The sequence below is a fragment of the Watersipora subatra genome, chromosome 5 (genome assembly GCF_963576615.1).
Source record: "Watersipora subatra chromosome 5, tzWatSuba1.1, whole genome shotgun sequence".
NCBI classification, from domain to species: domain Eukaryota; kingdom Metazoa; phylum Bryozoa; class Gymnolaemata; order Cheilostomatida; family Watersiporidae; genus Watersipora; species Watersipora subatra.
In genome coordinates this window covers 30002323-30029531 of record NC_088712.1, presented here as the reverse complement: position 1 = coordinate 30029531, position 27209 = coordinate 30002323, and the positions used below count along the sequence as shown (strand labels likewise).

The following is a 27209-nucleotide window of genomic DNA, read 5'->3' as shown; positions in this document are numbered from 1 at the left end:
CATCCTTGTAGAGTCAACATCTAGTATCATTTCTAGTGGGATAGGTCTGTGTTTCGGGTTGCTTAATTTGGAGCGGTTGCTCTTTCCACTGCCAGTGTAGTATACCGTGCATTTAATTACATGATGCGTTAAATAAAACCCATGAATTTGTGCATATCGTGAACGTGCATTCTCCAAAACTCTAAGCTAAATTTGTACTGCAAGTGCGCATTAGTATGAAGTTAATATTGTGAATCAACTGACACTCAGTTTTCCAAGTGTCTGTACTGCATTGCACAAAATTGCCAGAGGCTATGTTTACCTAGCTGATGAACTTGTGCTCTAACTTGCATATCATTCGGGAATAAGGAATATGAAGAGGATTCCTAATTCCGTAACCATTAGGCAATCATAACCATGATTGCCTAATGGTTACGGAATTATCCATGTACTCTTTCAAGCTAATATTGGTTTCTATTGACAAATAAAGAATGATTCTGTTTACAAAGGTAGCATATAATATTGTAATCACTATAAGCAAAAGACATGTCACATGTCTAAATAAAAGTAAATAGGAATTGATAAAAATACATGATGATATACCTCACAATTCAGTTACTAGGTCAACTACTTTTTAGGATAGCATGTTAAGACATACAGCCAGAGGAGACTTTCGTTATATTGTAATTTAATTTACAACTTCCCAATATCCCCATTAGAATAGCATTTTGTGACGCAATGATCTGCATAGCTAGATTGCATTTTCAATTCATACGGTTTCAACCCTCTATCTGCAAAACAATGGTTAGAAATATTGCTTAGATCACTACAACAGTAGCAGTCATTACTTACAAAAAAATGGTTAATGGTGCATATAATGCGCAAACATTTTGCTAAAAATAATTAGCTGATGAACAGACATAAAAAAATTGTGTAAATAGATGATGAATATAGATATTGCATAGAACACAGAAATTATATGTGTTAATGTTATTGAACAAAATGTGAAAAAATATTGCTCGAAAAATATACTCCTAAGCTCAGCAGCTAACAAGATATGCTCAGGGCTCATTTTTTAGCCAGTTATTAGGATATGTTCAAGGCTCATTTTTAGCCAGTTATCCAGATAATGTCCAAGGTATATTTTTGGTCAAATATCCAGAAGTCCATGAATCATTTTTTCGTCAAATATCCAGAGATATGTCTTCTAAGATCCATTGTTTGGTCAGATATCCAGATATGTCTAAGATCCATTGTTTGGTCAGATATCCAGATATGTCTAAGATGCATTGTTTGGTCAGATATATCTAAGATCCATTGTTCGGTCAAATATCCTGATATGTCTATGATCCATTGTTTGGTCAGATATCCAGATATGTCTAAGATCCATTCTTGTATCCAGCGCCAACAATTTGTACTAGTGCTGAGAAGTTAAACCTTGTTTGCCCGGTATTACTCTTGGACTAAACTACAATATACGACCGGAATGAGTTTACATGTGCATGTTATAGTAATACATGTATATCAACTTTTTGTTCTGCCTAATGCTTGTAAGATTAGTAGAGATGTTAATACTGATCTACACACAGTTCAAGAATAAGAACGTTAAGCATGATAAAGGTGCATGAGCAAAAACCAAGTCCAGCATATTCAGCAGAATCTTAACTTATCATTATTTGATCAAAGACTGAAGCAAATGTGGGCAGTGTTAAGGAAGATAACTCTACACACGAGTTAACAGACCATGTCATTAATAAATTGTTCACTTTAATAGATTTTGCAGAAAATAAATCTGTTAAACAATATAGTTGCTATTTGTTCCAAAGCAAATTTTACTGACATGTTGGCAATCTATTCCTTATTATAGCAATGATTAGAGCAACATGTTTGTGTGACTTACAGCAAGCAGGTTCTTGGCAACGTAACCCTCATGGTCCCCACATTTGGCCCACCACCAGTCCTGCTCATCCTTGTCGCCTCTCCGTACGACAGTCAACTTATCATTAGTATGAAGAGTGAGTTCATCAGGGCCCTCTGCCTCATACTCATACACGCAGTAGACTGGCTCATCAACTCCCAGCTTCATCTCCATGTCTGTGAGGTAAATGTTCATCATATTACCAGATGACCAACAGACACAAGACGGTTTTACTGTGAAAAGTTCTTGTTGAATGTACGTACTACAGCACAAGTATCTGTGCTGTCTAGAAGACTATCTATGCCAACATGATGTGCCATGAAAACAAGTTATAGCAATTAAAATCCATAGATATAAGCTATATGTAGTCCTCAATGATTTGTAACTAATTTTTGGCACCAAGAGACTACCAGATAGAAAATGAGGAATTACGTACAACCGTGCAGTAAATTTATTGCTTGACACAGCTCTACATATCTCTACCCATACATCTGTACACATCTCTACCCATACATCTGTACACATCTCTACCCATACATCTCTACCCATACATCTCTACCCATACATCTCTACCCATACATCTCTACCCATACATCTCTACCCATACATCTCTACCCATACATCTCTACCCATACATCTCTACCCATACATCTCTACCCATACATCTCTACCCATACATCTCTACCCATACATCTCTACCCATACATCTCTACCCATACATCTCTACCCATACACCTCTACCCATACATCTCTACCCATACATCTCTACACATACATCTCTACCCATACATCTCTACCCATACATCTCTACCCATACATCTCTACACATTCATCCCCACACATACATCTCTACCCATACATCTCTACCCATACATCTCTACACATTCATCCCCACACATACATCTCTACACAGCTCTACACAACTCTAACTGCCTCTTCTTACACTAATCAAAAGATGTAAAGACAACCTCTCACCAGTATGCTATCTTGTAGACATCACATAGAGCAGCAGTTTATTGCTAAGATAGCCATGGAAATAGCAAGTATTGTGTGATATTAAACGAGGATTATCCATTAAATAAAGTGAAATTTTAAATAATATTCTAATAGCGTTAATAAAATAAACTTTTAGGTAAACTTTTATAAAAACTAATTTAAATATTAATATATGTAATATATATTATTATATATATTAATTTGTATATAAATTTATAAGCACAAGAAGAAGCACAAGTTTATGGAAACTCACTGTGAAGAGTCCTACTAGTTCCATCATATCCTTCTTCATTCATTTCACACTTCTCAAGTGCCGTCTCTGAATCGCTGTATGTAGTCGCTAGTATGGAGGCTCCCCTTGACACCAAATACTCCACCTGCATACAACCAGTTAACATAGACTGAGGCACCAACTTTCAACTGTCCCAAGGGGAGGTCACATGACCTCTGCAGTGTAGGTGTCTCAGCCGCGGGAACCGGAGTTTTTTAAGAACTGAATTAAAACGATTAGCATCACACCTGCTGTTTCCTGTCTTATGGTTGCCTTATGGCCCGATTAGTGTATTCTGTTTGGGATTGAACCAATAATTGATAAAGAAATAAAACCAATATGGCATTTGCTGATACATGTACGTTATCAAGTCAAACACAAGCTTCGATCGTGCCTAATCAAACACAAATGGCCATAACTGAAGCCTTTATAACATCGGATGTTTCAGCTGAGGTCTGATTGCTAGGTTCTTTAAAAACCCATATAATAATTCTGACATCAAATGCAAAGTCTCAGCTATTGGCAGCCTCTTCATTCATGCTGCTGTACTAATTGTGATGTCACAATGGAACAATTTCTTTCTCGATGAATGAAATCCATTACATCCCCACCCGAGATGAAAGTGGTAAATGTCCCCAACTAAATACAGTATGTCAAAGATTTTTGGTTTGGTAAAGCTTCAATTGCATATAAACTTCCTTCAAACATCCGATTGGCTTAAGAACATCCACTCAGTGAATATGCATGTTAAGCGCCTATGCATACAGCGTACATAGCAAAAACTTGTCTAAAATATCTCTAACAAATTATTTAAAAACCTTATAAAAAACAGAAACAAAATGCATAAACCCATTTGACTGATTGCGAGAAGAGAGTTTCTAAAGATCCATTGAGAATGGTTAATGGTTTCAGCCCTCGTACTTACAACTGGTTGGTTGTTGCAAGAGGCAGCGCAGTGGAGTGGAGTCCAGCCATCCGTATCAACAGCGTTTACATCAACACCAAACTCTACGAGAGTCTGAACTATACCTAAATGTCCGGCACAGATCGCATTGTGCAACGCTGTTATACCCTCATCATTGGAAGCACTCGGGTCTGGCACCTGTCGATACAGATCATATAATGCATCCTGGGTATACAATCCTGACGGGCACAAGAGAGGATGTAACACTTAATGAGCACCAAATAAGTGTGCAGCTTTATTTACCGAGTAGCAGTACCCGCTGTTAATCAGTACAAATAATGGAGAGCGGTCAACTCCAAGTACAAAAAACCATGAGTAGGCACCAGGAATATAAGTGAGACACTAAAAGTATTGCCTAGGCTATAGCAATCAACAGAGAGCATGTAACTGCAAATGGATCACTGTATAAGATACCACAATTAGCAATAATTAAATGTCAGACAAGTATGGCTAACGAATTACGAATTATCCTATCCTAAACAGGACAACTATTACTTATAGGAGACAACTTATTGTGCCAGTGTATGTAATCACGCATGCTTATGATGACAGTACGTGTATGTCTAGCTACTAAAGAGAACCTACCTCGGGTAGGACAGACTTCACCTCATCCACTGTGCCATTCAAGGCTGTGTCCAACAGGATAACTAGAGGATGAAATCTGGCGCTGTCATACCGCACCAGGCCATCTGGTTGGTCCACACTCTTCTTCCTAGCAAACCAAACATCTAGCATGGCTACATCTATACAACATTCAACTCGCTTTAATTCAATCCCAGTTTGATTTAAACTCGCATCAAATTTTAAAAGTTGTTATCAGAAAGATATTTTTCTATCATTTGAGATTTTGTTTGTCATCTTAGGTGATCTGACTGCCAGGATGTTTCAAGATTAAAATCGACAAAAGTTGATCGCAGCTAAAACATCCCGAAAAAACGACTTCTCTAAAAATGACGCCGATAGTTGCACTTCCTGTTGGTCCTCTCGTAATGAAATTGGCTATTGCGTTCAAGTTTCAGTGTTACGCGTCTCTATTGACATATATTTTATCTTGCCCATGATTGTTAGAATAAAACATCAAATATAGCCTCAGATACATTTCTATAGATGTTTCAAATGATTTAACAATAAGTTGGTTACAAATTGCGCCATCAAGTTCTACTGATTTTAATCTTGAAACACACAGACAGGCAGATTACCTTAAACAACAACCAAAAACTCAAATGACAGAAAAATATCCTTGTGATAACATCGTCTAAAAATTAACAAGAGTAACTCTTTAATGACCTAATGACCTTTAATGACCTTTAAAATCAACCTACTTTATGATGGACTTTAGGTTGGAGGCGAGTGTCTCCGGAGGGCTGTAAATCTCTACATGATCTGACTTCTCATCCTCTGAAGAGGTTGTATCAGATGTGACTGATGCTGCTGCCTGACTGGGCTACAAAAAGACAGCAAGATATACGATTGATATTATGCCAAAAAGATCTAGATAGCGTGGCACGCTAGCTAGATAGCGTGCCACGCTAGAGCTAGATAGCATGCCACGCTAGGGCTAGATAGCATGCCATGTTAGCTAAATAGCATGCCAAGTTAGCTAGATAGCATGCCACGCTAGCTAGTTAGCATGCCACACTAGCTAGATAGCATGCCATGTTAGCTAGATAGCATGCCGCGTTAACTAGATAGCATGCCACGTTAGCTAGATAGCATGCCACATTAGCTAGATACCATGCCATGTTAGCTAGATACCATGCGAAGTTAACTAGATAGCATGCAACATTACCTAGATAGCATGCAACATTACCTAGATAGCATACTGTGTTAGCTAGATAGCATGCTACATTACCTAGATAGCATGCTACGTTAGCTAGATATCATGCCACATTAGCTAGATAGCATGCCACGTTAGCTAGATAGCATGCCACGTTAGCTAGATAGCATACCACATTAGCTGGATAGCATGCCATATTAGCTAAATAGCATGCCACCTTAGCTTCAATGTGAGTTAAAATCTGTTGCATTCTAAATTATTTAGATCAATGGAACTACCTTCTAATTTAAATGTTCCATTTAAGGCCAAGCGACTGAACAGACTGAACAGACAAGGTTACTATAGACGAGAATGACTACAGACTCTAGCAATGGAATAAGCAAGGTTATAATAGACAATAATCACTTCAGACTATAGCAACAGAACAATTAAGGTTACTATAGACGAGAATGACTACAGACTCTAGCGATGGAATAAGTTAGGTTACTATAGCTCAACAAGACTTATTCATTCGTACCACCAGAACAGTGAGAGGACTTTCAGTGAGATCTTTTTCTTTTTCCACATCTACACTCGAAGATGAAAGCGGAATGGCAGGAGCAGGAGATGAAGCAGCGGATTGTGCAGGTGTTTCAATTGAAATAGAAGCTTCCGAAGTAACAGGATTGACAGGAGTTGGCTTCTCCTGATTGGCAGCTGTAGCCATATTTTCTTGCTTGCTAGCAGAAATATCCCTCACAGCCTTCTCCATCTCCTTCCTAAATGAATAAAAAATTTTTTGTTACTCTCTGTGAAAATGTGTCTGCACACATATGCATAAAGATATACTTGTACACAAATGTATAGCGATATACTTGTACACAAATGTATAGCGATATACTTGTACACAAATGTATAGAGACATGCTTGTACACAAATGCATAAAGATATACTTATACACAAACGTATAGAGGTATACTTGTACATGAAGGTATAGAGTTATACTTGTACATGAAGGTATAGAGTTATACTTGTTCACAAATACAAAAAGAAAGTTAAAGTAAGAATGATGGAGAGGATGAAATGAAAAGTAAGAATGATGGAGAGGATGAAAGTGAAAGTAAGAATGATGGAGAGGATGAAAGTGAAAGTAAGAATGATGGAGAGGATGAAAGTGAAAGTAAGAATGATGGAGAGGATGAAATGAAAAGTAAGAATGATGGAGAGGATGAAAGTGAAAGTAAGAATGATGGAGAGGATGAAAGTGAAAGTAAGAATGATGGAGAGGATGAAAGTGAAAGTAAGAATGATGGAGAGGATGAAAGTGAAAGTAAGAATGATGGAGAGGATAAAAGTGAAAGTAAGAATGATGGAGAGGATGAAGGTGAAAGTAAGAATGATGGAGAAGATGAAAGTGAAAGTAAGAATGATGGAGAGGATGAAAGTGAAAGTAAGAATGATGGAGAGGATGAAAGTGAAAGTAAGAATGATGGAGAGGATGAAAGTGAAAGTAAGAATGATGGAGAGGATGAAGGTGAATGTAAGAATGATGGAGAAGATGAAAGTGAAAGTAAGAATGATGGAGAGGATGAAAGTGAAAGTAAGAATGATGGAGGATGAAAGTGAAAGTAAGAATGATCGAGATGATGAAACGAAAAGTAAGAATGATGGAGAGACTGCGTATTCTGACAATACACAAAACAATTGGCAAAATTATCCTCTGTAATTGGCACAACCAAAGGTAGAGGTAACTCCTATCTTATGGCAGCTGCAGTGTGCTTTGCTGCCAGAGGCTACCATTGAGTTAACATGGTTCTTAGCGACTATCAATAAACTAGACCCGTAACCCGGCAGTCTACTATAATGTAAAACTGATCTCTTCCAGTGCTCGAGAGCTACACCAAAGCTTTACTAATGAACCAAACATGCAGACGACAAGGAAATAAGCGCGTAAGTGGAGCACAAGCTGCCACAAGATTTTAACATATGGTGAAAATTGTTGTTCAGAATAGGAGAAAAGTATGAAGGAGTGAACAGTCACCTACCTGTACCTCTCCAATCTGGTCCTGTCCACTTGCTGCATGTAGGTGTCTGATATCTCACTTCTAGTAGCATACCTCATACCCTTTTGCTGCGAAGACTCCACGCTGTTGATAAACAGGCAAATAAGTGACAATGGAAAAAACCACAAGGTATCATTGCTGACCAGTTGGCAGCATATATTTGACCAACTTATCATTAGTTGGCGGCTGAAAGTAAAATGATCTCATCCTGTACTGTCAAAACTACACCTCGAGTCACATGTCAAGGTCAAGCGATGATAAAAGCCTACATTACGAGTTTAGTTTCTGAAACTTAAGATTTTTGCATAATGCTACGCGTAATTAATGTTTTAAAATGTTTTATATAACACTTTTATGTTGCTTCTACATACACTCGCTTAAGATCGAACGGTCTTGGATCTATGAACAAACTCTTGGAAGATATTAACTTACCATGACAAGGCGCGACTGCAGTGCTAAGTCATGATTACATACAAATAGACCATCTTAAACATGTACATGTTTGAACAGGCTCTTAGAATAGAAATATAACAGCTATGAACTTTAGTTAACAGCCTTGATTAGTGTTTCTATCAGGATAGGGTCAAAGGTCAACTTGTATGTTTTATTGGTTCAGCACACAGTTGAAGTGCACACCGAACAGCCTTCCCAAAAGCAATACAACATTGCAAAAGATTTAGTAGGAGATATGCTGACCTTGACTTTGGCTCTGGTTTATTTCGCTGCTGCATGTTATCCTGATGCAGTGTGTCATTCTCCTGTTGTGTACCATTATGATCTTGCTGTCGTACATTGTTCTGTTGATTTACGTTATCTTGCTGCTGCACGCTATCTTGCTGTCGCATGTGATTTTGCTGTCGCATGTCATTTTGTTGTCGCATGCTATCCTCCTGCCGCATATTATCCTGTTGCCGCATGTTATCTTGCTGTCGCATGTTATCTTGCTGTCTCATGTTATCTTGTTGCAGCATGTTATCTTGCAAACGCATTTTATCTTGCTGTCGCATGTTATCTTGCTGTCGCATGTTATCTTGTTGCAGCATGTTATCTTGCGAACGCATATTATCTTGCTTTCGCATGTTATCTTGCTGTCGCATGTTATTTTGTTGCAGCATGTGATCTTGCGATCGCATATTATCTTGCTGTCGCATGTTATTTTGCTGTCGCATGTTATCTTGCGGCCGCGTGTTACTCTGCTGCATGTTATCTTGTTGCAGCTTGTGACCTTGCTGCCGCGAGTTATCTTGCGACCGCATGTTATCTTGCTGCCGTATGCTATCCTGATGTTGTACACTATCTTGCTGCATGCTGTTTATCTTCTGCTGCATATTAACCTGCGGCTTGCTGTTTTCTTGCTGAGTACTACCTCTATATTGAGGGACATGCTGCTGTCGAGTGCTTTTCGGTAATTGTGTGTTATGCTGCTGTTGACTAGTCACATGTCCTTTTGTTTCCTGTGCCCTTCTCGCTTGCCCACCAAAGCTACCACTAGAAGATGTGGTAGGTTTCTGGGCTAGCTGTGCAGCGGCTGTCCGTCCCAACCCTGGCAGCTGTTGCCTACCCATGATCGGTGCAGCCGGGTATGTGTGCCCGATTTTTTCGTCTGCTTCTTTGCTTTTTATATTATGTGTAGCAGTAGGAAGAAAAGCGCTGTTACGTTTACAATTGCTAGCAGTGTCAACACTTTGAGCGTTGGATGTTTGGGATGGGACTATCTCTTGACCTTTCCCAAATGGTTTCGGTTTCGCATTGAAGTTCTTTGGTGTGTTTACTGACAGGTTTGGGTCAGAAATCAAATCAGTGGAACTGAGATGTTTGGGCGGCTGAATGACAGGCCTTTTGTCTAATCTGATTTGTTCTCCAGTAGGATTGTTGTTTGGACTAACAGCTTTCGGCTGTTGCAATTTAGGAGAGCCACTCGTAGGGCTAGATGCTCGAGGACTAGAAGTACGAGGGGACACAACTCTTGCATCAGAGTTAGAGATGTCAGCATAGTGGGTGGAGTGTTGGCTATTGGGAAGAGATGGCCACGCCCGCTGGCTAGTCAGCGTGGAGTCCGCTAAGACCTTTTTCTCAGATCTGCTGACAAAAATGACAAAGATAATGATAATTTTTGAAAAATTATCATTTGCATAAATGGCTACGCATTAACTGATCTCATTTTCTCAATACTGTTTCAAGGCTATAACCTTTGATGGAATATGGTTTTAATCCAATAGAGCTGTCATATAAACGTGTTTTCAATTTTCTGAATTGTTCCAACGCAGATTAGTAAAGTGATGTCTTACAAAACTCGCCTGCTTAGCGCTTTTATTATGGCAGCCATACAAAAGGTGAATGGAGCAAACTAACACATTTTAATTTTAGAGAGCAAGATAGCATTTGTGGGTTTCAGTGACCATAAGTATATATTTAACATTGTCCAAACTAAAACTGAAATCAGGTTGAACTCTGTTGCACGCCACTATTTAATGAGTTTGACAGAGAAATGAAAAATATTGCGTCAAGCTATGGAGTATCGCATCAAGCTATGGAGTATAGCATCAAGCTATGGAGTATAGCATAAATAAAAGGGTTTCATGGTTATCCATTGTTCGGATAAACTTTGACTCATCCATAATTTTTTATTGACCGCTATCTTAAATGTTACTATAAGCTTCTATTTTCCACTCTATATAGACCGGCACGTCCCTATGTTTTCCTTGCTGAGCCTCCTACGACTAATGATCGTAATCGCATGCTCCCTCGTTTAGAATGAAACAAAGAAGGCTCAAAATATAATGAAAAACATACTTGGAATATATGAAGACAATGATATTGGAAGGTCATTCATTCTAGGAAAGTCAAGTTTTCACACAGCAGCAACATACATGTATATAAAACAGCTAACTTCATCGTCTTTGAATTTTTTCCTGCCTCTTTTCTTCTATTATTTAATCAAAATGTGGTTTCTTGTGGGTAAGTAAAATGCGCAGATAATTTATGATACGATAGTTATTATTCATATACAGAAGAAATTAAAATCCAGATTCACATAGACAAATGACTTGATGACCATGCATCATTGATCTTTGATTCTTGCACACTCGCCAACAACAGCCCGCACTCCTTAGGGGTGCTGTTGTTAGCACCTCTTGGGGGTGCAAACAACAGCTCCCCTAAATATGAATATGAAAATTGGGTGCGAGCCCGCCTAATGAGGAAGCCCTGATATATATGTAGATGCATGACAATAAGTCATTCTCTACTGCAAGTAAAACCTACAGTACTACTATCCTAATCCTCACCTGCCACGATTGCAGCCGGATGTGCTGTCACCATTGACACTTGCGGACGGAGGGGGAGCAGAAAGCAGCCTATCCTTAGGACTAGGCCGGTCTAGTTTAGGACCATTGGGAACATCTGTTACGGCCTGGGAAAGGCTGAGAGGCGGCGGCTTAACGACACGCGAATATGGTTCTCTCTCATCAGCTAACAAAACGACAAAAGGCAATTTTTAGCTTTCACTTCCATGATGAGCGGAGTGACAAGAAGTACATCTATAGACATCTATAACAAGCTACCATCCCCTCTTTCTATTATTATCCACGCCCTTAGATATTACCAACTGTGTTTCAAGTCACAAAACAACAAACTGAGACTCATGCCCAGTAGAAATTAAAGTGCAGAGAAATAATATCATTTTTTTGAAAGAGGAAGTGGAAAAGCGAGAATATTTGTTGCTGTAACAATTCTCAAAGAGAGTATGAACTTTCATCGGCTGCTGCACCGTAATCAGTGCTAGTGTCATCCATCTCCTCACATGTAACAGTTAAATCGTATGATGTAAGAGAAGAGATTATGCTATCATATGATGTAAGAGAAGAGGTTATGCTATCATATGATGTAAGAGAAGAGGTTATGCTATCATATGATGTAAGAGAAGAGGTTATGCTATCATATGATGTAAGAGAAGAGGTTATGCTATCATATGATGTAAGAGAAGAGGTTATGCTATCATATGATGTAAGAGAAGAGGTTATGCTATCATATGATGTAAGAGAAGAGGTTATGCTATCATATGATGTAAGAGAAGAGGTTATGCTATCATATGATGTAAGAGAAGAGGTTATGCTACGCTAAAGTATGCTCAGTCTTATAGGCTTTGGGAGAATTAGTTTCTCACCACTAACAGAGGGAGAACTCTGACCACTTCCACCATTTCTCTCCACTAGTTTTATGTCTATCTCTTGAGGCTTGGTAGGGGTGGGCACTCTATCCGGACTCTTGCATGGCTTGTGCTCAAATGGACCGACAGCAGCGATGGCTGTTGCCGGCTTTTGCGGTACTTGCTGCTGCGCCGCTACAAAAGGAGAAGAAACTTAAGGCTCAGCCTTTGATCTGATAAACACTCAGCAATCAAGACAATAGTTCAACAGCTACAGCAACAAATGAAAGTCATGACATAATAAATACGCAGAGGCAGACAATCTCTACAAGCACTAGAGCAATGGCAGTTGCTGTCAAAAAAAACTAAGAAGCACTTGAATGACTTTTTCATTGCTAAAGCAAACTATCAACAACCTCCTAAGGTCATCGTATGACAAGTAAGGTAACTCCTAATCCTTCTGTGCAGTGGTCGCAAGCTTATTATTTACTGCTGTATATAGTCTCAATCACTGTTTCTATGCTTCAAATGGGTTCGGAGTTGCTTCCACTCTGAATCATAGATGTAAAATCAGAATACATTTGACACCATTTCGCTCTGATAAATTTGTGCGAAGACATTCGCCGTGAGCCAAAATTGATACATAGTGAATCTTGGAAAAATCTATATAGTGCAACTACGGATTGTTGAAACAGTAGGGTGCGAATTCATCAACGGCGGAGCAACTTCAAACTCATTCGAAACATGGAAACACTAGATTTTTACTGAGATTTGGCTGTTGCAGTTTATATGTACTTTTATTGACCCTCAAATACTGTAGTCGAACCTTTAGCCTGTTGAAGTTTACGCCAGAGCTCAGATATCTGTAGGTCCACCTTCTTCATCTCTTCCTTCCTGTTCTGCACAGCCTCTCGCTGCGATGAGAATTTTCCTTGAACTGTCTCTGTGACTCGTTTATGAGTCTGCAAAAATATAGAGAAGAAATAATCCTTACTATATTAAGAGCTATGTCCATCCGTGTGTTCAATGCATGCTTAGAGAGTTAGGTAAAAGGACCGTTTTCAACCAGAATTCAACTCGGGACATTCAGCTTGGTAGATCGAAATTCTATCACCTGCGCCAACTGACAGCCTCGGCATATGTTAGATTAATTACTTTTTATACCTATTTTAGTACACACCTGATGATCTCTTACAGAGCATTCGATCTCTTGCAAAGCATTCGATCTCTTACAGAGCATTCGATCTCTTACAGAGCATTCGATCTCTTACAGAGCATTCGATCTCTTACAGAGCATTCGAACTCTTACAGAGCATTCGAACTCTTACAGAGCATTCGATCTCTTACAGAGCATTCGATCTCTTACAGAGCATTCGATCTCTTACAGAGCATTCGATCTCTTACAGAGCATTCGATCTCTTACAGAGCATTCGATCTCTTACAGAGCATTCGACTGCCAGGGCACTAATAACAATAACAAAATATCCCCAGGCAGCCCTTATAGCAATTTGATCGTGAAACTTCACATTTTGAAGGTTAGAGATGGAAGATGGGATATGTTGGGGTGGCCTCACACTATGGGCATGGTTAAAAGTGGACAAACACAAAGCTGCCCTGCATCGCGTGATGTGATTTGATTGGTCGCCGTCTAAGCTTTTTTATTGGCAATCACAATTTGGTAATAGCCATCATAGCTTTTATAACACTGGCTATTGTATTATTAGCCAGAGCATCATTGGTGTCATATGACATCATTCATTTGCTGAGATTGATGCGCAGAAAAACTAAAACAACCCATCACAACACCTGCCATATAATTTGGCTTGTTTTAGTAAGTCAAATCATTGCATTAAATTGAGTCCATTTTGTCCATGGTGCAGTCTCCTAAAAATCTCTTTCAAGCTGTGTATTCTGCTACATTTCTGTGCATTACAGCGCTTGCCTAACTTTGAGTTACTACTTACCATCATTTCCTGTTTGAGTTGTTCTATCCTGTCAACATAATGAGTATTGTTTGAACCTTTGTTCTTCCTCTCCACTTTAGCCTGTAACGAACAAACTGGAACATAGCTTCTTGAACAGATCACTATTACAAACGCTGCCATTGTTTCCGCTTATAGCAGTATCTAGATGAGAAAGAAATATAGCCCTAGATGGCCACCACTTCAGATATACATCATTATGAATAAACATGAGGAACTACCTGCTGCAGTTTTGTGTTTAGTTGATTAATAAGTTGATCCATGTCTCCAATCTCCTTCTCTTTACTCTTCACTACATTCTTCAGTCCCTCCAACTCAGCGGCTACAAACAAACTAGCTAGAATAACACACAACTAACCAGCTAATAATGGCCAGAATATTCATCACTTCCTCTAGAGGAGCGGCCCTTCCTGGTAGGAGTGTTATCACTGAGTCATTTGTGGATTAGAAGCGACTCATGCTTGATGTCAACCATGACCATGACAAGAACCATTTAGAGTCTCCCCTCAGATAGACCACCAATCACTCTATTTGCTATGTCTAAGCAATAAAGCTACTAGGAGCCAGTTGGGAAAATGTGGAACAGTAAGGTGTGTGGTCCTAAATGTAGGTGGTATGAACAGTAAGGTGTGTGGTCTCAAATGTGGGTGGTATGAACAGTAAGGTGTGTGGTCTCAAATGTGGGTGGTATGAACAGTAAGGTGTGTGGTCTCAAATGTGGGTGGTATGAACAGTAAGGTGTGTGGTCCCAAATGTTGGTTGTATGAACAGTAAGGTGTGTGGTCTCAAATGTTGGTTGTATGAACAGTAAGGTGTGTGGTCTCAATAGACAGATACTGACACCAGCAACATTGAAAAAAAGGGTGCATTGAGCATGCCTAACTGCCACCCTCCGATAACCCTGCCATGGCATTACATGGCTATAACATTCGTTCTACTGCGTGCATAGTGTGTGGCACAGAGCCGTGCCAAAAACATTGATTCAAGCCATCATAGAGTTACTACTGTCAGTAGAAATTTAGGAGAGTAAAACAGTTTTCGACGATTACACAAAATGACTTACACATGGCACTATTGATGATGGTCTGCTGTTGAATTCTGGTCTTTGTTTCCCTCAGCTTACGGAGTCGTCCTTCTTGCAACTTAATACGATCTTGGAGTCGAGCCAGCTTTTCAGCTTCCTGGGTAACATCATGGGAAGGAAGTCTGTCGTGTTTCAGGCGCTGAAGCTGTCCCTCCTGTATGTATGTATATATATCGTAAATCCTTGTATATAAACTGCCACCATGTAATATATAAGCTTCACCTCAAAATTTTGAAGGTTCTTTTTTGAGTTACAGATATACAGTGTGTATAAGCCACACCCATCATTTTCCCATTAATTTAGCACACTTAATTTAACCTAGCCACTTGAGTTATATGCCAAGTTTACCACTTCTGTCCGTCGGCATGCACACACGTTAGTTGACAAGGTGACAATCAACCAATGATTGTTCTCACCTCTGCGCGAAAAGTATTACATCTTCAGCAAATCACAAGAAACAAATAGCAAATCAGCGGGCGCATTTTGCAACCCAAGTCATCAATAAGAGCAAAATGCATTTTAATTGAAAGGTGTGAAGGTAGCTTTGGAAATTACCAACCGAAATGCTGCTGCTGTTTTTGGCATCAACGAAAAGCAACCCAACACATGGAATCAAGTGCTGGTGATGTAACATGACATCACAAGCATGACTAATGAACTCATTACATCAGTACAAGTACTGGACATTTTTTACATATCAATGAAGAATAAATAATTTTCAGTATTTGCTCATTTCCAGTTAATTCAAATTTTATTAATAATCATTATTATAAAAAACCTTATGTAAATTTATTAATAATTTATATAATTCCTTTATATAGATCTATTAGTATTTTATAATATGCATCATTAAGTTTCTCACAAGACAAAACCTCCACCTCAAACGTAGTGAACAGTTTACAGGTATAATTTTTTGACTGCGTATATACGCCGAACCCAGAAATTTTCGACATGAATTTATGTTCACAAGCGCTGCTTACACAAGATGATATATGGTATATGTATACCATATTGTTAAAAGACAACAGTAGGTGCGAACATCAAAGGCTGAATTCCGCTATAATAATGCATCCATAAAAAACTTAGTTATTTACAAAAAAAGATAGAACAGTGCTAATATGTTATTGAGGCTAACGTTTGTACGCAGAACTGGACTGTCTTCACTCATCTTACCTCCTTTAATAAAGAGCATCCGTCACTCGAATCAGCCGATGGATTTGTAATTAAATTCTACGCTAACCAACCATAAACAGCTAAACAATGTATGTTCTAACCATCATGCGTACACTGAAAATAGAACTTCCTTTCCCTGTCAGGTTGTCAAACAATCTCTCCTGTTAATACTTGACATTACCATAATTTATACAAGTTATTCCATAGAGAGAGCGAGCCAGACACTAGCAGTGACTTAGGGTTGGGAGTAGTTAGCAAACGCTCACCTTGCTCTCGAGGCTGATATGGGTATTCCTCACCTGCTCTTCGAGACACTTGCATTTCTCTCTCATTTCCTGCAGTTGAGCAGGAGAAATGTCATCTGGCCTGACCTTTACTGAGCCATCGGACTGCAAGCAAACATCCTGTATGAGTATGCATCCTGTATGTGTGCATTTGCTGCTTTAACTAGATGGATGCATGCATTCAGACTTACAGAGTACATATCACCACTCAGTCTCAGGTCAGAGTATAAATATGTGAAGACTTACAGAGTACATATCACCACTCAGTTTCAGATCAGAGTATAAATATGTGAAGACTTGCAGAGTACATATCACCACTCAGTCTCATGTCAGAGTATAAATATGTGAAGACTTACAGAGTACATATCACCACTCAGTCTCAGGTCAGAGTATAAATATGTGAAGACTTACAGAGTACATATCACCACTCAGTCTCATGTCAGAGTATAAATATGTGAAGACTTACAGAGTACACATCACCACTCAGTCTCAGGTCAGAGTATAAATATGTGAAGACTTACAGAGTACATATCACCACTCAGTCTCATGTCAGAGTATAAATATGTGAAGACTTACAGAGTACATATCCCCACTCAGTCTCAGGTCAGAGTATAAATATGTGAAGACTTACAGAGTCCACATCACCACTCAGTCTCAGGTCAGAGTATAAATATGTGAAGACTTACAGAGTACACATCACCACTCAGTCTCAGGTCAGAGTATAAATATGTGAAGACTTACAGAGTACATCTCCCCACTCAGTCTCAGGTCAGAGTATAAATATGTGAAGACTTACAGAGTACATATCCCCACTCAGTCTCAGGTCAGAGTATAAATATGTGAAGACTTACAGAGTACATATCACCACTCAGTCTCAGGTCAGAGTATAAATATGTGAAGACTTACAGAGTACATATCCCCACTCAGTCTCAGGTCAGAGTATAAATATGTGAAGACTTACAGAGTACATATCACCACTCAGTCTCAGGTCAGAGTATAAATATGTGAAGACTTACAAAGTACATATCACCACTCAGTCTCATGTCAGAGTATATGTGAAGACTTACAGAGTACATATCCCCACTCAGTCTCATGTCAGAGTATAAATATGTGAAGACTTACAGAGTACATATCACCACTCAGTCTCGGGTCAGACTGTGATTGCAATCGGCTGCTAGATGAAGGCTTGGAAGGGATGTTTTTCTCGACACCAGCAGTGAGAGTTGAAGTTGTTTTCTCACCTTTTCTTAGGTTATGGCACCGATGTTGGTAGCCAGCTGCAAAGGAATACAAAGATTCAGGTGCATTCATATAATGAAATGCACTGGTTATTCATATAATGAAATGCACTGGTTTTGCACATGTACACATACAAACAAATCGATGACATCAACTTGATGCAACATGCGCTCTGCTTGACACACGACAGAAAAAACATTAACAGGAAGTGTTTTTCCCCTTATGGTAACAAATAGCTTAAAGGAAATTTTCCAATTTTGTTGTTGGCAATTGATTTGAGTTCTGAAAATGACATGAAGTATTTACTAACGGCAAATCTAATCTGATTAGATCACTGAAAAACCTGCCGAGTACACCTCAGCAACTTTTAGTTAATAAAAAATGAAAATGACTATATTTGCTACTATCTATTCTGTGCAACGATTGGCTGTCACTGCTATTTTTCCAGGTACTTTGTGATTTCCCTTTCTTTTCTATTTTCCATTTTTAATGCGAAAGAGAATTTTTCTAGGGTTTTAAAAAGTTGCTCTGCCTTCCAAAACTACTGGGAGTGACTGCTGGATAAACATTGTTTCCATGACGCAGTTAATCCGCAAACTTACATCATCCACAAGATGGAAACAGTAGAAATCGGTCAATTAATACTGTTTTTTCATTTTACTTCATATTGACATTTATATCTCAAACGCAATCGAGTATTATAATGCAGACTACAATATTTTTATGAGTGTCATTAAAATGGAGTTGTCAAACTAGCCAGTATTTCTGTTGTAAACCAAATAAACTGCAATACCTGAGGCTATCATTATGTTTCCATGACGCATATAATCCACAAGTTTGCAACATCCACAACATGGGAACAGTAGAAGTCTCCAACTTCAAGCACTTTGTTACTCACCAACTTTTATCAAGTGTTTCATGCTTGTGAAATATGGAAATTGTATTTACATACGATTTGCAAGAAATACTGCGCAAGCTATTCCATTTTAAATATTTTCCATGTTTTAGTCATTCCTATTTCGATTTGATGAGAACAACTATGACATCTGGTGCAAAAATCATTATCTTTTTTAACAAAGCCCCCTACGTTAATCTGAACACGCGAATGTCCATTAAAACACTTATACCACTGGTAACTCAATGCATGTGCAATTCCAAATGACGCAGATAATGCGTCATGGAAACAGTGAAATGAAGAAACAAGCTGGTCTTGCTTGATTGATCGTTACCAAACTTGTGTGAACTACTGCGAGGACCGATTGACAAATGCGGTTTTAGAGTGTCTCTGATGCCCTCGGCCGGCCCTTAGATTGAACTATAATCAGCTGTTTGGAAGTTGTACCCTAATGACGGTATCTTAACACCTTTACTATTTCGTCGCATTCTTGTCATTCCAACAAATCTCATTTATTAGCTAACATCCATATAAACTGATAGCGCAGCATTCTAGTAGAGATTACAGACATTCCTGTTAGGGCCAAGTTATCCTAAAGAAATGTTTAGAAGTGCCATAGTTCACAGTAACTCTATCTAGTCAATCTAGGTGAATCTAGTCAAAAGGCCTGATGACGCAATATGGGCACAGTGAGACCAAAAGCTAGGATGATTGATTGATTGAAACGCATTTGTATGACTCAATCTCATTGGCTATTCATTTTGAAACCTGTGCACTTTGATGGTTTATTGGCCATTGAGTAGCGCTAGATAATCAATGTCAACCAATGTGATAAAGCATTCCAGCGTTAGATGACTGCGGACAGAAATTTGGTGCCCCTCTGGATCATGATCTTTGCACATTTTAGCTACTCCAGTACTCAAGCCCTAGTTCATGGTCTCCAGTGCTATAGGCATCAAATGCTATCATGGAAAAATTTTCAACCATTTCGTGAAAACTTATACCCTACTCTTGGACACTTCATTAAACTTTGGCAACTTTTTATCAAATGAAAGGCGGTATCTTTGATCATGTCTCAAGAATGTTTAGAAACAAGTATACAACTCTTTAAAATAGCTGCAACTATTCAAAAAAATTTTGAAGTGCTTCGATCATTGGCAGTCTTAAATGTTGTTTGTAATATTTTAGCACAAAATACTCATCTCTCTTCCCCAAAGTCCTAGCAAACGTTCAAAAGTTGCAAAAACTTAAATGCAGCGAATATTGCTTATGTTTATCAGCAGACGACAAGAATGTAATACTTTATACACACATATTCAGGCTATATATATATACATGTATATCTAGACATAGAATCCCCTCTCCATAGAGTGTTTTCAACATTTGATATAAAGGTTGAACAAATATTTGTGTTTAAACAATGTTCCATCAATTTGAAACAATGTAGTTCTGTAAGCAAAGAGTTATTAAAAATCAAAAATAAATTATAAAATGATAACAAATACTGTATCCTATAAGTTACAGTATATTATGATGGCAATTAATATATCATATCATATTTCATGTTTTATTATATATATCATATAACAAAATATTATATATCATATTATATAATAATATTATACGATTATATTATATGTATATATTTGTATGTATATATTAATATGATATATAAATACATTCATATTTATATATATTACTATAACTGCATATATTTATATTACTCGTGCTACTACTGAACCAACACACTGCCAAGCTTACACATTCCAATATATCTTTTAAAATAAAGTAACAATAATTCTTCTTTTTATTAATATTGCTTTATGAAGCTGTTCTTTATATAAATTTAATGTTTAAAGAGTTTCATATAATGTATTTGAATTAGCGATAAGCTATGTATTTATTGTTATTTTTTGGTTACAAAACTAATTAAACAAAATACAATGTATGTTTATAAGAATATTTGCTTCAACACACGACGGGCTTGGCATACAAAGCAATTGCCGGTGTGGATTTAACATCATATGATGAAGTGTGACTATTACATGAGGGCGACGCAGCCTCTATCAGCAGAGAAATGTGACCAACAGCAGCAGACACAGCAGACGAGGCAAGTTGGCAAACAAGATGACTGAACTGATGCCCTCCATTGCTAGGCCATAAAATAAATGACTACACATAGCAAGTTAATTGCCTTGCTAATATTCGAGCTAATCACTTGGACTCAAGTTGGCCAAAACAACAAGTTGTATGGAACGTTCGGAGGCACACCAGTTAGACATGGACTGCTGCATATGCCACTTGCAAAGGAAAGCCTTCCAGAGCAGACCGGCACATGCTAACAATCAACATGCCATATGCAAAGTTGCTTTCAAAGTTATAAGGCAGCTCTGCAGACGCCCAGGTATCGTTTTCATTTGCAACCACGATTGAAACAAAAGGTTTCTGGTCAGTGAATAATAATATAGCAACAATAACAACGCTATTTCATTGTGGTGACAAACAAGACCAGACGTGTTGAACCGTATGTGAAACTGCTACACTAAGAATATTCATCTCAAACAAACGGCTCATTTACAAATCAACAGTAGCCTGAGGCATTTAATATTCGCTTCGTTAAATAAAACTTTGGAGTTATAAAGGGCAAGGTTATAACCTCTTGGTTTGTATTTTGCTTTTAATGTACTCCATATCGGTGTCCACGGCAAGGCTGAAGTTATTTCTAGCATTGCAAATATTGTCTTTCCATATAGTTTAGGATTTTGCATTTAGTTTATTTTGTTTTTCTATCGTGCATTTGTTCTAATACTATAGGTAAGTTCTTCAAGTATTTATCGCTATTACTAGGGTTCCGGAGCAAATTAAACAAGAATATGCGTTCCATAAAAACATTTGTTCCAACATATCTATGTGTCCATGACCGCCGTTAATCCTCAAGTTTGCATCCTCAAGATGGAAACAGCCGGTCAAATCTAGTTTTATTACTCGCAAATTTCTATCGAATGTTTCCTGCTTGCAAAAGATGAAAACAGCACTTGCAAATGATGTGCAAGAAAACGCCATAGAAGCTATTCCATTTTAAACATTTCCACTTTTAGTCATTCCAATTTTGAAAGTGTGCTGCTAAGCGAGACACGAGTGCACCGCTCTGATCTCTGGCATAGAAATCCTTATTTTTTAACAAAGCACCTGCATTAATCCACAACATGTGAATGTCCATTGAAACCCTTATCGCTCAGTAACTCAATGTGCGCACAATTCCAAATCCCCACAATAGAAACAGTGATGAAAGTTTTGATATGAAACAAATATCCAAATAGATTAACTTTGAATATTAAGATTTTACTGTGGCTATCGAGCAGTGAGTAGTAGCGGCAAGCAGTGAGTAGTAAAGGCGAGTATTAGTGGTGAATTGAAGATGAAAGGGTCTACTGGGCTGGCTGCTCAGACAGGGATGAATGGCTTATTGAAATTGAGAAAGAGAATATCATCTCCTCTTAGTCACGATGGGAACAATAACATACAGACTGAGCAGCAGCAGCCTAATATCTATGGGTAGATGACCTTTCATACCAAAATTCTAACTCCAAACTTCAGCAAGGACACCCGTCGAATCAACCTCTACAGCATTTTGCCCTTATATGGTAATTCAGGAACTGCGCAATATGATGGCTTCTCAGCTCTAGTAAAGTGGTAATACTAGCATCACCTCAATAGTATTAACAGATAGTGTGCTCCGTGAGTAAGACAGACAGACAGAGGGAACCTATCAAAGTGAGATAATAAGAAAAACCAGCAAAAAAGACTAAGTGAGTCAGATTTGAATCATAAAACCTGTTGGAGGAAGTAAAAGTATAGATAGAAGGAATAAGAGACAGAGAAGCCTTGCAGAGAGTGTGATGATGCCAAGTGAAGGCTACTGAACACAATACACTAAATATGGCATAATTAATCTAGATATCGGTAGGAAAGGAAGAGAGACTAGCTCGCGCATAAAATTAGAAAACCAAAGGAAATTATAGAGATCACTTCTGTCAAGAGCCTTAATATATCTGGTGACTAATAAGCATCTCCCTAATCCCTAGGTAAGAATGAGATTCACTAGGGCTTCTTTTGTCTTGTCATTGGGTTTGTGTTAATCAATGTGTTGCCATGCTTTATATGGGTTCGGAGTTGCCTCCACTCCGAACCATAGAAATAGTGGATTTCAAACGCATTCCACACCATTTCGCTTCGCTAAAGTTGTGTCAAGACATTCGCTGTGAAAAAGCGAGTCTATTTAAATAACGAGTTTTGTTTTGATGGATACATCACGAATCTTGGAAAGATCTATATGGCGCAACTCTAAATCATTGAACCCATTTGAACCATTTTGAAATCTGAACCCATTAAAAACATGGAAACGCAGTGTGAAATAAGATTCACTGGTATAAAATATATTCATCATTATCATCAACTTTACTACATAGTCTGGATGCTAATAAAATATTTCTCTCGGATTCTCACCATGGCTGACCACCGAACTGATGAGTAAATCAGCTCCAAACATAATACTAAAGCTAGTAACCATAACTACTCGCCTATACGCGCTGTTACACTAGTTATGACCTATTCTGCCGTAGAATGACATGCTAGGCGAGTTAGCGCAAGCACTTGTCTATTATACATGTCAGCCTATCCTACCCTAAAGACATGATTCATAGTTCCAGCGGAAAGCCACAATAAGACATGGGTAAAGGCTTGGTTGGATTGATTAGGGTTAGACAAACAGTGTATAAAATCCACTCTGCTAAAGGGCCGTTAATTACGTTGTAGACAATAACAATGCTTTTCTAGCACCCCACTTTGAAAGGAACCTTGCCTCCTTGCTTCCATTGTTACAAGTAGAATATCTTAGCGCAATCTGCAATCTCTTGACGAATATATCTATATCAGTAGAGACCTCTGCTATGGTTGTATAATGAAATTCAAATGTCATATTTTTAACATGTAATAGTATATACTTGTCTCAGTTTTAGTCAAGTATTTTGACATACTCGAGAGAACAAACCTTGAAGGCATTATTTCTTGCTCCGAAAAAAAGAGATATGGCAACTAGCCTTGTCAAACCTAGAGTACATTGTGATGTCATTACTAGCTTCCGATACTGATGTAAAAAGCGTGGGAGTGAGAAAAGAAGTTTATGGTTCAATTTGACGAAGAAGGTTGGCATCTCATTCATGCTTTTTATCGAGAAAACGATGGATATGCCACAACCATGATACCAAAGTGGGGCATAATACTGTGAATATATCTTTTGAACCAGCAAAGGTTCACCAATAGATGTGGTCATATAAAACAGACTTGGTAACCAAGATAAACCATTAACAATGTGTCTATAAACATGCCCATCAGGATCTTAGAAACATTAAGCTTTTTAAACTTCAAAAATGACCAATAAAATTGATATAAAATAGCAATGAACAACCACAAAAATAATTTTGTGCAATAAATCCTGAGCAATGAAATAATACTGCCAACTTGCCAATTTAAATGTGGATAGCAGAACAGATGGGGAGCAGCCTTAATGGTCCAACACGTGGAGAAGGCATGCATGCCACCATGCTTCAGAATACATGCTAAACCACTAGTCTAGCTAGAAATATATAAAAAAAACTGCTGTTGACCCAGATAGTCGCTAAAAAAGGTTGCAAAAAACGTGAGATGCCATTCAGAGCTCGAAGGTAGCATGAAGGCATGCAATACTGTTCTAGTGTTTTTCAACTTTTATAGCAATCAAGGACAGACAGCCTTAATGACCACCATGGCCTAAATAGGCGCTGCATCTTAGATCCTAGCTATACCTGAACTATGTCAACGAGAACTGCTAACATGGCCTCATTTAAAAAGCCATATGTTGAAAATTGCTTGACATTGAGACAAATATTTATTCAACTTTTATGTTGTATATCGTTGCAATTTGCATGATTGAGAATCAAAGTTTGGCTGTAATACAAGGAATGCCTTTTTCATCTCCCAGCCGGTTATCTAACTGCTGCCACCTGTTTATGATGCCAACTAAAAGTAGTTATTAATGGTACACATACACGATACACCTTCCAAAAACACAACTGGTTCTCAGGACACTTTCACACTGCTTCCAGAGAGAACAAATTCTGCTGTATACCTGACTACAGTTAAGGTTCTTAATGAAAAGAACAGAGCGAACAGTGCAAAATGAACTAATGTAAGAAGTTAGAAGCTGCAATGCTGTCGATTGAAGGTCAAGAGAACCTTTGACTCTGCCAGCTTCATCAGAGGGCAATACCAGAGTAATAAAGGCTAATTACAGAACGTTTGCAAGGCTACAGATGAGGCTAATATGACTGTGAGAAACGTCAAAGAATTTGTAAGCAAATCATTTCCTGTCACCTCCTTCCCCTATCACAAAACTTTTCCTTGTGCATCAACACAGGCTTCAACCAATTTAGCTCATCTGTCATACCTGTGAACATTCCCAAAACAACAACTGTTTTAGCAAGTTGAGCTCTCCCGATATTCCCAAGTCCTCTAATTGGAAGCGACATTAAAAACTGAGAACCTTTCCTTGATCTATTGAAGATCTGATGATGTTGTCAACTGCTTGACTTGCAAGTCAGCAGTTCAATTACCAGACATTTAAAATGCCTCTGAATGAATAGTGTCATGAGGTCTTTATGGCTCATCGAATCAAGACTGGCTATTGTATTCTTTAAATAGACACATGTACCATAAGTATTCCAGTGTAAGTCGCCTTTATGTACCAAAATAGTACCCAAAGTCAGGGGCGACCTATACAAGAATAAAATTGTTTGAGATATTTCCTTGCTATCACCTTCTACAAGCTGTCATTTTTGCATGTTATAATATCATTACATTGCACATGATTAAAACGCCTCAACAACAAACATTTTATTTGCAAAATTTGAGGGTAACACCTAAAGAAGACACATGAGGGTAAGAGCAAAATTTTCTTAAGAAGACCAATAGGGCGAAGGTGATGTACATGTATTTGAGTAAATATCATTAGAATCAAAGCGATATCTCCAATAGAAAACCAACAGGTTGAGAGTAAAATCTCCTAAAGACCGAGATGATGGAAGGTGAGTTCTCCAACCAAGGTGTTACATCTATATGTAAGTGATGTTGTGAGAGCAAATGTGAAATAGAAAAATGTTGGAAAAGGTTCAGCATTGCGTCTTTTGAAGTGTTGAATTGTGAGAAGCAGCAAGTATGTGAACTATGAATCATGAGGCTCTTGGATTCTCTGGAATAGTGGAATACAATTGACAACTTGTCAGAGAAATATTTATAGTGGAATAAGCATTGCATTTATTTCTGTGTGTATCTAAAAATCTGGAATTATGCTCAACATGCCACTTTTATCTATAGGTGACCAACGTTTTAATTACTTTATCAATGACCCATGAATGAATCCAATGAAGCATTTTATCATACACCAAACACATTTGTTAGAAGGAAACATTTGGTTATCGCCAGAAAACATAAAAAATCTTTCCATAATATTAGTAAAGATCTTAGTCCAGGGCATTTACTAACACATCATTGGGCCATATCACATCACTGGACCATATCACATCACTGGGCCCTACTTGCCTTCATTATCTACTACCATGGTGTACCCCAATCGAAGAAACAACTAACAAAACTCTTGTAAAATTGTGAGGAGTATGTCACTAGAAACCAAATACCTCACATGTACTCCAACCATGTATCTTCTACAGTCTAGAGTTTAGAGTCTAGGAGTACAGTCTAGAGTAGGGATTCAAAAGGGTCCTCTAACAAACATATCTATTACAGTTCAACAAATGGAGTCCAGATAAACTATGAGCTACTCGGCCTATCATCAAGGATCACTAGTATAAACTAGAAGGCTCTCTAGTTACTAATGTTTACACAGAACAGCCCAGCTATAGTGAGATCAACTCTAGCATAGGAGGAGGTAGCGTTAGCCTCATTTTCACCTGTCTACCTCTTCATCGTAGAAATCTCACACTTAGTGCATTAGTTTGTACCATTGTACAGTTAAACTATCTCCAGAAATATCAATTCTCACTATCCTTTTCAATTCTCCATTCACTAAAAACTGAAGGTACGGTAATACCAATTTGTTTGCACGAATTCGTTTATCGACAACCCCAACCTAACTTCAGTTTACTCTTAGATAAGGAACTGGAGCAGACAAGAGTCAAATGACAACTGTCTTTGGCACTCGCAATACAATTTCCTAAGTTTCCAACAACCATCATGCTTTGAACTAAACTCTCAGCTGTCGCTGCCAAGCAATGTCATGGCAGCGACATCTCAACTAGTCAGACTTACCAGCATCAGCCTCTCGAGGAGGATATGCTCTTGGCTGGTACATCCTTCAACAGCGTCTCGCAGAAAGACAATTTAAGACTCAACATACCAAAAAAAA

General features: G+C 38.2%; 1 protein-coding gene across 1 annotated transcript; it reads right to left on the bottom strand.

Moving 5' to 3' along the window:
- Positions 1-474: 474 nt before the first annotated feature.
- On the bottom strand, positions 475-27209 carry LOC137396206 (apoptotic enhancer 1 protein-like). The gene is made up of 18 exons (XM_068082374.1): positions 27113-27209; positions 17740-17894; positions 16600-16722; positions 15140-15314; positions 14298-14398; positions 14059-14139; positions 12921-13056; positions 12113-12289; positions 11235-11418; positions 8644-10026; positions 7930-8031; positions 6423-6663; positions 5451-5572; positions 4714-4840; positions 4090-4266; positions 3147-3270; positions 1880-2073; positions 475-1447 (listed from the first exon to the last, which is right to left on the bottom strand). The coding sequence occupies exons 1-18, from the start codon at positions 27153-27155 to the stop codon at positions 1397-1399; spliced, it is 3696 nt and encodes a 1231-aa protein (XP_067938475.1). The 5' UTR covers positions 27156-27209; the 3' UTR covers positions 475-1396.

Coding starts and splice junctions, on each gene's coding strand:
- LOC137396206 (XM_068082374.1), bottom strand. CDS start 27,155: ATGTACCAGCCAAGAGCATATCCTCCTCGAGAGGCTGATGCTG. Junction 4,267..4,713: donor TGAAGTCTGTCCTACCCGAG/GTAGGTTCTCTT, acceptor CTGTATCGACAG/GTGCCAGACCCGAGTGCTTC. Junction 2,074..3,146: donor AACTAGTAGGACTCTTCACA/GTGAGTTTCCAT, acceptor TTTACCTCACAG/ACATGGAGATGAAGCTGGGA.